The 12,330-nt window shown below is 40.6% G+C and overlaps 1 protein-coding gene across 1 annotated transcript in view; it reads right to left on the bottom strand.

The window, feature by feature from the left end:
- The window catches only part of LOC121925876 (heparan-alpha-glucosaminide N-acetyltransferase-like), a 176,695-nt gene that overhangs the window by 117,441 nt on the left and 46,924 nt on the right, over positions 1 to 12,330 (bottom strand). The window contains exon 4 of the mRNA XM_042458448.1: positions 381 to 450. Within this exon, the coding sequence (XP_042314382.1) occupies positions 381 to 450 (70 nt within the window). The remainder of the gene's footprint in view (positions 1 to 380; positions 451 to 12,330) is intronic.

Here is a 12,330-nt window from a genome sequence, read left to right as displayed (position 1 = left end):
CACAGGTACTGGTAAGATGCCATGAATGAGGCAGTGTACACATATAATAATCACCTCATCTGGAATCACTTTCATAGTCCAAACTTTACAAATTACACTTTTCATTCTGATCTTGACAGTCCAGATATGCATATTTAGAGGAAATTCTTTCACCATTAGTACAAAGTTGCTTATTTTGGCAATATTTAGCAAACTTCGAAAAGTTCACACATGTTTTTTTCCCTTACAGGATTCATTTAATATAACCTAATAATAACTTTATAATTATAATATATTTCTAATTGTTTGCCCTCTTGTTTCCATAATTACTGGTAAGCCCATTCCATCTTTCACTTAAGATCACTTAATGCAGTCATATAAAAGAAGAGGCGCACACTTACGTGGACACATAGGGAACAAGGCAACACAGAAGGGCTGCAGCAGTCAAAATAGCAAAAGCAACCAGCAGAGCTGAAGAGAACACATAGCAGTTAGTTGTTATTCAAGATTCTGGTCCTTGGTCCATCCTTTCACAACAACCCCTATGAGTAAAGGCCCTGTTTGTCATGAAATATAGTTATATAGTTTATATGTAATATAAATATAGTAAATATTTCATAAATTTCATAAAAATTTCATAAATATAGTTTATGAAATATAGACAAGGGGAAATGATAAAAGAGCGGTGAAACATATTTTAAAAAAGAAGAGAAAAAATATGTAGATATTTCAAGGAACTACCAGAGATCTCTTGGAACTATAGCAGAAGGAATACTTATATGTTCTACACATACTCCAAAACTGATGTCCCTTTTCTGCTTTCATCCTGTATCATCCCATGCCTCACAGAATCCACAGCCAAGTATAAGAAATCCTCTGCAGCAGGGTCATTTAACGCAGTGCAAAGAGCTGCAGTTAGAAAAAGAAATGGTGGAAACTACAATGCACATCTGGAAGAAGCATCTGGGCATGTGCCCAGAGACCTTTGGGCCCCAGAAAGCAGTTGTTCGATTACTGGATTCCTATCTTTCTCCTGAGATGGTTTCTTTATTATTATTTGGGTTCAATTTAGGCTCTGTCCTTTCATGTGCAGGCTATATTTATTATTCACCTATTGGCCAAAGCAGCCCTATCTCTCACATAGGATGGTATAGTAAACATGATGGGATGCAGAGTATCATATCTTTTTAGTGTGTAATAACTAATGGTTGGGATTATTCAAAGAGCAACCAGAGGCATGTATGTGTGCGCATGTATGTGCTGTGTTACCAGTGTAGCAACCCTAGGGATAGGCTAGAAATTGTGTGTTTTAGTGGATTGTGCCCTCACAAAATCATCACTTTTGAGTTTAAAAATGAGCATGTAAAATCTTCAATTAAGATGTTTGATCTCAGGTACTGTACTATACAATATGGAGATTATCGCATGGAGAAATGCTGCTGGGATAGACATGGGATTATAAAGACAAAAAGGGGTTTTATCACACGCACTGGTGGCTGGGCAAGTTCAATCTGTATCTGCATCTCGGACCTCAGCCATGCTTAACCCGCAGATTTTCAAAAACAGCAGACTCCCATTTTTGAAAATCTACTGGATAAGCACAGCTGATGTCTGGGATGACGACGGGTTGCACATGCCCAGCCACGAGCACATGAGATAACCTGGTTTCATCTTTACAATCCCGCGTCTATTGTGGCAGTATTTACCTATGTGATAATCTCCTATGTCGTAGCTGAAATAGGCTTTGGGACCCATTTTGGCAGGCAGATTATGTTGTATAATTGTTACTGGACTGCATGATTTTGAGCTACAAGTGGGAAAATCATCTGACTGAATAATGAAACAAAATCCACATAGGGCTATACACAGAAAACTAACATCTTTGATAAAAGGCAAGTCTAAACTCCTTCTGATATCCTGTGAGTTAAAGTAGAGTAGTTTTAGCTTTGTTGTTATTGTAGTTGTTGTGTGTCTTCAAGTTATTTCTGATTTATGGTGACCCTAAGGCAACCCTATCACTAGGTTTTCTTGGCAAGATTCATTCAGAGGGCCTTTGCCTTTGCCTTTGCCTTCCTCTGAAGTTGAGAGAGCGTGACTGGCTCAAGGACACCTAAAAGAAAGTATCAATGGCTGAGTGAGGATTCAAATCCTGGTCTTAAGAGTTGTAGTCCAGTGGTCAAACGACTACACCACACTGGCTCTCAGTTTTCACCTACCTAAGATATATTACTCAACTTTCAACCCATAGCAAAGTAATACAGCCTAGGAACAGTTTTAGTACATGACAAGCAGTTTATCTAACATTAGTCTCAATAAGTAATTTCTAGCAATGGCATTCATTTTTAGAACTTGAAGGTCCCATTTGCCCCCACTGCTCTATAAAATCATGCACAACTATTTTCTGTTATCTGCAAACTGCTGACAAATCTGACTGGATTTATAATCCTGCCAGCAAGCAATATCTATTCATCAAGCGTACAATGGAAGATGCAAGCCCAATCAAATGTAATGCTACTGGACTATTTCCAGCAGAGTTAATAATATAAATCGAATGTTTTGTTAGCCAGAATGTCTAAGGCTAAGGTGCCCCATTCCAGAATTATTTCCCATAGATTTAGATTCTTAAATATTAATTCATCCAACAACTAGAATGCATTTTCATACATAATGAAAATTCTCAGTCTGGCATTGAAATAACTTTATTTGATTTTACTTTGCATAGTAATGACAACTACCCAGTAATCTATCCTCACAAAAAGCATGTATGTCCCATGCATATTCACTTTTTGAAATGTGAGGATTGATTAGAATCCTTTAGCTTCATTAGTCCTTCAATGCCTTTAGTTTGTTTTTCTGGTTTTTCTTTACATTTCTGACTGCCTGACTTGTATTATGTCTAGACGTGGCACTGTTGTATGTGAATTAATTATATTAGACTGATAGATGTCCTTTAGGCAGTGTTCCATGTCCCTGGGATTTAATCTTAATTTACCTTGCAGTATACTTGTGAATACCTAATACATATATATTGTACTGAATGTTAATGCTATTAGCATTATTGGCTCTGGATTCTCATTGACTCCTTTCAAACATTACAGGAGTGAAGATGATCTATATGTAGAACAAGGAGAAGGTCCTGGCTGCTGACCCCTTCACACTCACAGACATCTGGACATCTGGAAAGGAGCCTTTACATATGTGCAAATGTTCATGAATATAATAGGCAAGCCACAACCCCAGAAATGGAAGGGAGGCAGTGATGCATATTCTACACATAGTATTGAAAGTTTTCCAACTGTTCTCCTAGGGCTTTGAAAAAAAAAATTGATAAGTGGCTTGTTTTCTAACCTTTCATCCTGGAAGATGACATAGCATTGCTCACCAAAGGCAAAGGCATTTACTGCATCAGAAACAATTTCTGAGGAGCTCTCTTTGCAACTGAGATGGACATGATATTGTGGTTATCAAGAAAAGGCTTGACACAGTTTTGTATGAGGTTCACAACTGCTGATACAACATCCTCATTCTTACAAATTTTAGGCATCTGTGCTGTCTGTGTAGGATCCCTTTTTAAAACTTGAATCAGCTGTCTGAAATGTCTGAGGAATGCACTCTATGTAATATACTTTTTCACTGAAGTAGTCTTGAAAACTAAAAAAAACTATTAGCCCCAAACAGAGTAGACCCATTGAATCAATGCGAGTTATGTAGGTGATGACTAAGATACTGTCCACATAGGCTAAATAAATCTAAATGGTCTAAATAAATCATCCCTCCCAGTCCTGTCAGTGGAAGGTCTAGACCAGTGGTGTTCAAACTATGGCCCTCCAGGTGTTTTGGACTTCAGCTCCCAGAAACCTCAGCAACCTTGGCCAATGGTCTGGGATTCTGGGACCTGAAGTCCAAAATACCTGGAGGGCCAGAGTTTGGACATCACTGGTCTAGATGATGCATGGCCCAAACCCTGGTTCTGGTATGAACTGTCCAGGTGATGTCTGGCCAATTCAGCATCAAACCTGTTGTATACTCCTCTTAAAATATTTTTTAAAAAATTCACATTTTGCTCTGGATGCTCCTGAACGATCTGGGGCCCTCCACTATGATCTCGGGCAGCTGTTTACAATGAGTCCTGCTGTGGCACCCGCCGCTGCTTCCATCATGATGAGTTGTTCGCTGTGAGGTCAGAATGAAGCATCCAGCCATGTGATCGATGCTGGGTTCCTTGTTCTGACTTCAGAGTGAGCAACTCACTGTAGCAGTGGAGGCACCAGGCACTACAGCTGGACACATGTGTAAACAGCTGGCCAAAGGCCCAGGTAATCACTGGATGTCAGGACAGCTCCAGGGGCAGAATATTCCAGGCTCCTCCCAGAATATTCTGGCCCATGCAGAGTGAACCTTAGTATGCAACAATTGATTCAATGGCTCTGGTCTAGTAACAGTGATGGTGAACCTTTTAGAGGCCGAGTGCCCAAACTGCAACCCAAAACAAACTTATTTACTGCAAAGTGTCATGTCCCTCTGGCTTTCTAGTAACAAACTCTGGCAAACTCTGTGCTGGGGCAACGGCACATGTGCCCACAGAGAGGGCTCTGAGTGCCACCTCTGGCACGCGTGCCTTAGGTTCGCCATCACTGAGTTAGGACATCCAGCATGTGTCCCTTGAAATCTATATATACTTGTTCAATAATATTTCTGCTACTCTGATTAATGGCTGTGCATCAAAATGGATTGCTACCAGGTAAGTGAACAGAGACGTATCTGCCCCTTAATGTTTTGTATACATCAGGAAGTTCCTCTGTAAGATTAGCCATCTGACTATTATATTCTGGCCAGTGCCTTGCATAATTCAGTGTGTCATAGGAAAGTACATGACATCATAGGTTGAATTGCAAAGAGGTGAGGCTTGTTGTGTCAAACCAAGGAACGTGGGCTCCCTGATCTCTGGATATCTTTCTACCTTAAAGCAACCATTTCTTGTTAGCATAGTCGAAAAGCAATTTTTCTTGCATAGCAAAGTGATGCAACAGGACTGGGCAAAGTTAGATATATATGACTGTGAGTCCAAGCAGAAGATAAGGGTGAAAAGGAGGCATTAGGCAGGCACCCAATCCTCATTCAGAGAAATTGTGAAGGCAGGCACAGGAAAAACAGAATGTATCAAAAGACAGAGATTTGCCTGCAAGGAGATTTATAGGGTTTGGATGAAGAGTGTTGGACTGACAGAGACAGGATTTTGAGCTGATAGACAGAGTTTTGGATTTGATGACAGTGATCTCCAAACTCTGGTCCTTCAGATGTTTTAGACTTCATCTTCCAGAAGACTCAGCTATCTTGGCCAATGGTCTTGGATTCTAGGAGGCAAAGTCCAAAATCCCAGGAAAGCAACAGTTTAGGAATCACTGCTCTATGATATTGAGGAGTCTAAAGAACAGAATATTAGAGTTTATTTTATCCTCATACTATCTTTAATAAATCTATTTTTTTTTTTTTACTGTTTTAAACCTGTTTCTGGCTAGCTGGCAAGCCTGAATTGGAGTCAAGTCATGCATACCAAACTAAAAAACCCACACAACAACATAATCACAAGTCCACATTTATAAGGGTCACCCCGAGGCCCAGTAACCAACAAGGAAAGAATTAGGGAACAAGGGTAGGGTGAGTGGGAGGATTCCTAAGGCTTGGAACTGCAAGGCCAACCTGGATAAAGGGATCTGCCACACAGAATTCTCATATTTTCCCCAACTATTGGTGTATAGTTCTTGTCAAAAAGAAACCCAAAAATCTCATTCTGCAATTATTCATTATATTTGATACTGTATCTGCCAACAGACACACATAGAGGTGGGGTGGGGAATTGGTGTGAACATACCACCTTGAGGGAAAGCCATAGATGCCCTCCTGCCTACACCTCAAAGCCTCTGTAAAGTGACAACTTTTCCTCCGATGCAATGCACCCTCCAATTGCCTAATACATAATACAGTACTTGAAGCATTCTGTTAAAAAAAAATGCTTGAAGCAAAAAAATTCTGGGTTTTTTTCCTCCCAGGAGAGTGTGTTTTGCTTTTTCTTTACTTCCTGTCTGTTAAAATTAGGTGCAGTGATTGAGCTCATCGCCAGCCTTCCAATTAAAAAAAAATCTCTTATACATAAGTACCAAATTTCACTGTGATCATAGAATATAAGCTAAAGGGACCTCTTTAGAATACAGGTACAGGAGTTGAGCTGGTATTTGAAACTGAAATGTAGACTGACATTTCATTCTGATACCTCTGATATTTTTATGTTTCATTCTGAAATGAGAGAGCACTAGGGGGTGCAAACAGGGAGGGTGACACCTGGTCGGATCCTCCTCCTGCTGCAGGGGTAGTGGTGCACAGTGCGGTTGCCAGCATCTTGGGAACCAAGGCAGCAGAGAAAAAGGGTTGAGTTTCTCCATAGCCCTGGATTTCTCCACCAACAGTGCATGCCATTTCTGTCCCCTCCTGCTGCCTTGCATGCCTTGCTTCCCTGGCTGCCAGCCCCCCAGCAGCCCTTTTCAGGTCTGGGCAGGCAGCTGGGTGACAGGGTGAGCAAGATAGTAGGAAAGGAGGGGAGGGACTGTCATTGCCCATATGTTCTTTCCAGGTCTGACTGGGCAGCAGGCAGGTGGATAGGGAGATGGGTAGGGGGCCAAGCAAGCAAGAAAGCAAAGCAGTGAAAGGAGAGAGGGCAGGGCAGGGCAGGGCAGGGCAGGGCAGGGCAGTCTGCTGCCATCCCCCTGGCAGCCTTTTCCAGCGACCCACATTGGTTAACACCAACCCTAGCAATGCCACTGGCCTATACAACAAAATCCAAAATCCGCAAAATAACGATACCTTTATTGGTCAACAAAAATGCACAGAGTACATTATGCAAGCTTTCAAAGCTTCACTGGCTTCTTGTCAGACAAAGATGTTAAAAATACTGTAATATAAGAGAACAAGAATGTTGTTACAGTCACAGGCCTATATTCTGTCTCAGATGCTACTTCTGTTGTTAGTTAAGATGGTCTCAATTCAGGCAGTGGCCATTCCCCTTCATGGCAATATGGTAGTAAGGATCAACGAGTAATAAAAGAAAGGTAATAAAATTCCAACTCCACTAGGAAGTTATATCTATATTTTGTTGCATAGCCAACACTGCTAACCCCGAATATGTTTCCTGAATTTGAAGATATTTTAAGAAGAGGGAGAAAGTGGACTGAGACTTAATTCTTTGAGGTCCTTACTTCCAACAAAGGTAAAACTCTTTCATTTGGACCACAACTGGCACGTTTTATCTATACAGCACCTAAAGGCTTTTCCAGATGTAACAGTGCAGAGGCTTTTTGAGAAATATAAAGTTCTCTGCATGAGAAAGGAGCAGTTAGCTTCACACAGGACAAGAATAGCCTACATCTCTAGGGAAGTTACTTTTCTTTTGCTAATGGAGTTAAAATTTTATTAGCTGCCTTTATTGCTTTTTGTCCCTAGTTCTCACATGGCCAAGAAAGGAAGTGACCTCTGCCTGCATTTACATCCCTCCAGACCATCTTAAATGAGAACAGAAGTAACATCTTCTTCTGCCTGATCTTTAACATCTTTGCCTAATGAAGAAGCCAGCAAAGCTTCGAAAGATTGTATGATGTATTTTGTCCATTTTTGTTGGCTAGTAAAGGCATCACTCCTTTTGTTGTATTTTTCTGCATGGCTAACACAGCTGTCACTGAATACATGTCCTGAACCTATGTAACAGATATTTGTTTCCAATATCACAATAATCAAGAGACCGAGATTGCTACAAATTGGAACATAAGGACTGGAGTGTGGCTTTGGCACTGCTTCCGGACTTTTAGGACACATGCATCATTTAAACAGCATACCTCCAAAGTGACCCGAAGCAGCTTTATTTTAGCCTGTCTGTATGGGCCCTAACTAATGTGGTTTCTAACCCACGAAAAACTCACTGGGCACCTCAGCTAGTGTAACACTGTTGTCAAAGGGTTGAGCAACCGACTGGGTGATCTTTCCTCTCTTAGTTTTAGAGGAAAGCAATGACAAACCCTCTTTGAAGACCTTGCTAAGAAAACCCCATGACTTAGGTTCACTATAAATCAGAAATGACTTGAAGGCATACAGCAAATGAACATACCTCCCAATTAGGCTTGGAGGATACAACCAGACTCTGCAGCCTTTCCCTGGCAACTGTCTGACCCTCCTTCTTTTCTGTTGATAGCACTACCGCAGCAACAGTCTTCCAGAAGCCAAGTCCCTCATCTGAGTGCCTTTTCTCTGGCAGATGGCCCACCCAGCATCAAAGAGTCTGCTGTACTTGATAAAATATTTTGAACTTGCAAGCATGCAGTGAAAGCAAATTCATCAAATTAGTCATGTTTTAAAATAGATACAATGCAATGTTCAGATCCAAAGAGTCACATTCAAATTTCACCAAGGATATGTGGACGTTTCTGTATTTTTAAAGCATATTTTCTGGGATTTCCAGGGGCTTAGGAGTGTGCTTTTTTTAAGGAGTGTTAAATCAACAATCGCTCTGTCTACAGATGAAACATGATGTGATGAAAACATCATTTTCTCTTAGTTGTTGGCAGCTTTCAGTTCAGTTTCAGTTTGGTTGAATCATAATCAGACCAACCAGTTGGGAACATTTCTTCTAAGGCTGCATCCACAATGCAAAAAATGTGCAATTTGACACCACATTAACTGCCATGGCTCAATGCTATGGAACTGTAGTTTGTTGTCGCGCCAGAGCTCTCTGACAGAGAAGCTTAAATGTGATCAGTGATCTGCTATGGGATGTATATACAGGTTGAGTCTCCCTTATTCGGAATTCTGAAACCTGAAATATTTTAAAGACCAAAAGTTTTTTCATGGGTGGATGAGATTGTCACACCTTTGCTTTCTCATGGTTCAGTGTTCACAAACTTTGTTTCATGCACAAAATGAACTAAAATATTTATAGAATTACCTTCAGACTATATGTATAAACTGTATATGAAACAAAAATGAATTTCATGTTTAGACTTGGATCCCATCTCCAAGATATCCCATTATGTACATATATGAAAATACTGGCATTCCAAAATCCGGAAAAATCTGAAACCCAAAACATCTCTGGTCCCAGTCATTTCGGATAACGGAGATTCAACCTGTATACGAAAGTATATTTCATCCCTTACTTACCACTTTCTGTTTTGTAGCACAACTTTGGCTTCTTCTGGAATGGTTTAAAGAAGTGCAACTTCTCACAAAAACTCATTGGGATTTGCCAGTTGTTGCTGTTTTCTCATCCACTCATTCCAGGTTTGTGCATATGTATTTGTAGTGGTTACTTGAATCCACACTAGGCATGTTCCATGGGTTGTTTTCATCTAATGAAGGCATGCTTCATTAGATGGCTGAGATGGACATATGGTTTGCTGGGCAAATTTTCTTGTCTCTTTTTTAAAAGAAAACCTTAAGAGCTATAGTATGATAGGGCAGAAGTAACATTTCACTGATATACTATAGCAATAAAATGCTTTTAAAGAGAGAGAGAAAGGTAGGGAAAACAAGGGAACATATTGTTCTGGTACACCTTGGAGTTTTATATGAACACTTGAGGGTGGGAAATGAATGTTTTAGCTGGTTCTGGAAATTGCCCGAAAATAGTCAGGGACAACAAAATATATTGGGATATAGTAATAAATATCACAACCTCTAAGATCCTGCTGACACATTTCCTTTATCTGGAGGAGCTCATGAAGTCTAGCCTACTGTTCGGAGTACAGCACTTGCACTTTGTTCTTGGGGTTCTCACTCTTATTTAATGATGTTTCTTTGGTACGCATGATTAGCTTAGCTATCTATGCCTTTGTTATTTTTGCCTTTTGTACTATATTTCCCCAAGTATGTTCCAACTGTAAAAAGCCATCCCTTTTCTCCAACCCCTTTTAAATAAATTCATCTCTTTAATTTGATTGTGAGCACATCTTGTTCTGACCATTATGTGGTACTAAGTCCATTCCTAGTGGTTTAGTCATATTGTTGTTGTGTGCCTTCAAGTCATTTCTGACTTATAGCGACCCTACGGAGAACCTATTACAGGGTTTTCTTGGGAAGATTTGTTCAGAGGTTTGTGGCTGCCTTCCCCTATGGCTGAGAGCATGTGACTTGCACAAGGTCACCTAGTGGGCTTTTAGAAAGAATTTATCTAAGGCTCCAGACCAGAGTATACTGTCTTAGATCCTTGGCTCTTAGGAGTATAGTATTATCTATAACTCAGGCTGAGTAGATGTTTGAAAGAAGTGAGACAGTGTAGAGTTGCCATGTGCCCCTTCCTCAAATCTGGCCACTCAATTTGAACAGTATGCAAATGGAATAATTTACATAATGTTCAAACTGGGTGGCCAGATTTGAGGAAGGGGCATATGGCAACTATGCAAATTACTTTCATTTGCATTCTAAATATGCAAATTCAGGAAATCATTGCTGCATTTTTTTCTCTTCCATGTTTCAAACTTCATACTATTTTAATAGTTACAGCTGATTTGAGATGACCAGTCCAGAACAACATTTAAAATGCTGAACTTGGAACAGGTGCCAATCTGTTAGGTCGTGGTATATATCATCTGACCATGGACACTCACTTAGCAAACCTGCCTTAAAGCCACCTTACTTCATACACCCCATCCTCATTCTTCCTCCTGTGCCTCATCTCACAACCTCACAGTGCTCCTCTCCCTTACTTCTTGCAAACCGCTACTTCCACAGCTTACTCCTCTCCCTTTCTATTCCCTTCTCTTGCCTAAAATCACACCCTTACAATATCTCTCCTCCTTGTTTCTTACAAGCTGTCACTCTTGCTGCTCACTGCTTCTTTCACGCTTGAAAAGCAGAGGTAGGCCTGTTTAGCAGAATAATCTCACAGAAGACTTCCTTCACATTTTCCCTCATAGCTTGGCTCCTACAACACCTAGAAATGTACAGTACCCTTTAAAAAAACCAACATGAAATCTTTTAATCCAAGCCAGAGGATGGTCCAAATGGTCTTTGGATGACATTCCTAGAATCTGTGTAAAACCTGAACAAAGTGGGGATATGGCAACTTTAGGGCAGTTTCCATATTACATGGTCACTTTTGGCCCCCAGAAGGAAATCAGGAAGTTGGCTGGGCTGGAGCCCCAGGCATTCTGAAAACACAACTCTGTCTGCCACCACTCAAAGCTGCATCAAACCATAAAAGAGATCAATTCCGTTATTATTTCATCCCTGCAAGTGAAATAATTCTCCTTATAGTTTCCATTAATTCGACCTCAAAATAGAGAGGTCACAAAACATACAAATTGCCGCTCACAAAAAAATGTAAAATGGAATATGCACCAATTGTCTCTGCATCAGGTCAACTTGTCTATGCTTCTGTTACAATGAATCTGCTAGTCCGTAAAGTGCCATAGGATTCTCTGTTGACTTTGGGGTAATTCACACTTTTTTTTGCCAGAACAATGCGAATAACCCCACTCACACATTCCGGGTTGTTATCACATCATGGAACCACATCTTTCCAGGAACCACAACACTCCACATCTCTGAAAGTTTGGTTGCTCACACTAGTGGGCATCCTTCCCTTGTCCCTGCACCCACCAGCACCCCTTAGCCAGGCAGAAGGTGGCTGTTCCTCTGGGGAAGGGGCAGCACTTTCTTGACCTCATATGCTGTCGATGATGTGAATGCATTCAAAACCCATTAAAGGCATGGAGAGCTTTCTCCTGAGTCTATTTGCATTGTTATTCACATTGCTGAATCTTTTGTAAAAACTGGGGGAGAAAGTCTAATATTGATTATTCTGGGATAAATGGGTTTTTTGGCAGCTGCCTCCCAGAAGTGCATTTGGGATGTATGTGAACAACAGAGACTCCCAAATTCATCCTGAATTATTTTCATCATGTGAATAACCCCTTTGCTGCAATTGACTACCACAGGTATTTCTTGGGCTCTCTGCCACTCTGTTATAGCATTAACTCCTAACTGCCTTGGCTGCATCCTGTGCAACTACGAGATTTGCACTTTAGGGAGAAGTATTTCAAATTCTCAGCCTGAGATTTCTAATGCTTCTCTAAACTATAAACCCCACAATTCCACTGGATGAAACCATGGCAGTAAAGTGGAATCATAATGCTATGATTGAGTGATGTGAAAGAGCCGTAGACACTGAGTAACAACATATACAAGAGTGAGAAGGGGTGCAAAATTCTGCACATATTATGCAGCTCGCCAGGTCATAGTGCTCAGTAAGCAGGATTGTATCATGAAACAAGGACTCTCAATTTTCTGGAAAGCCAAAAACAGTCAAAC

Source organism: Sceloporus undulatus, chromosome 3 (assembly GCF_019175285.1).
Source record: "Sceloporus undulatus isolate JIND9_A2432 ecotype Alabama chromosome 3, SceUnd_v1.1, whole genome shotgun sequence".
Classification (NCBI taxonomy): domain Eukaryota; kingdom Metazoa; phylum Chordata; class Lepidosauria; order Squamata; family Phrynosomatidae; genus Sceloporus; species Sceloporus undulatus.
Note: the sequence above shows the minus strand (reverse complement) of the source record. Positions and strands in the feature narration are given on the sequence as shown.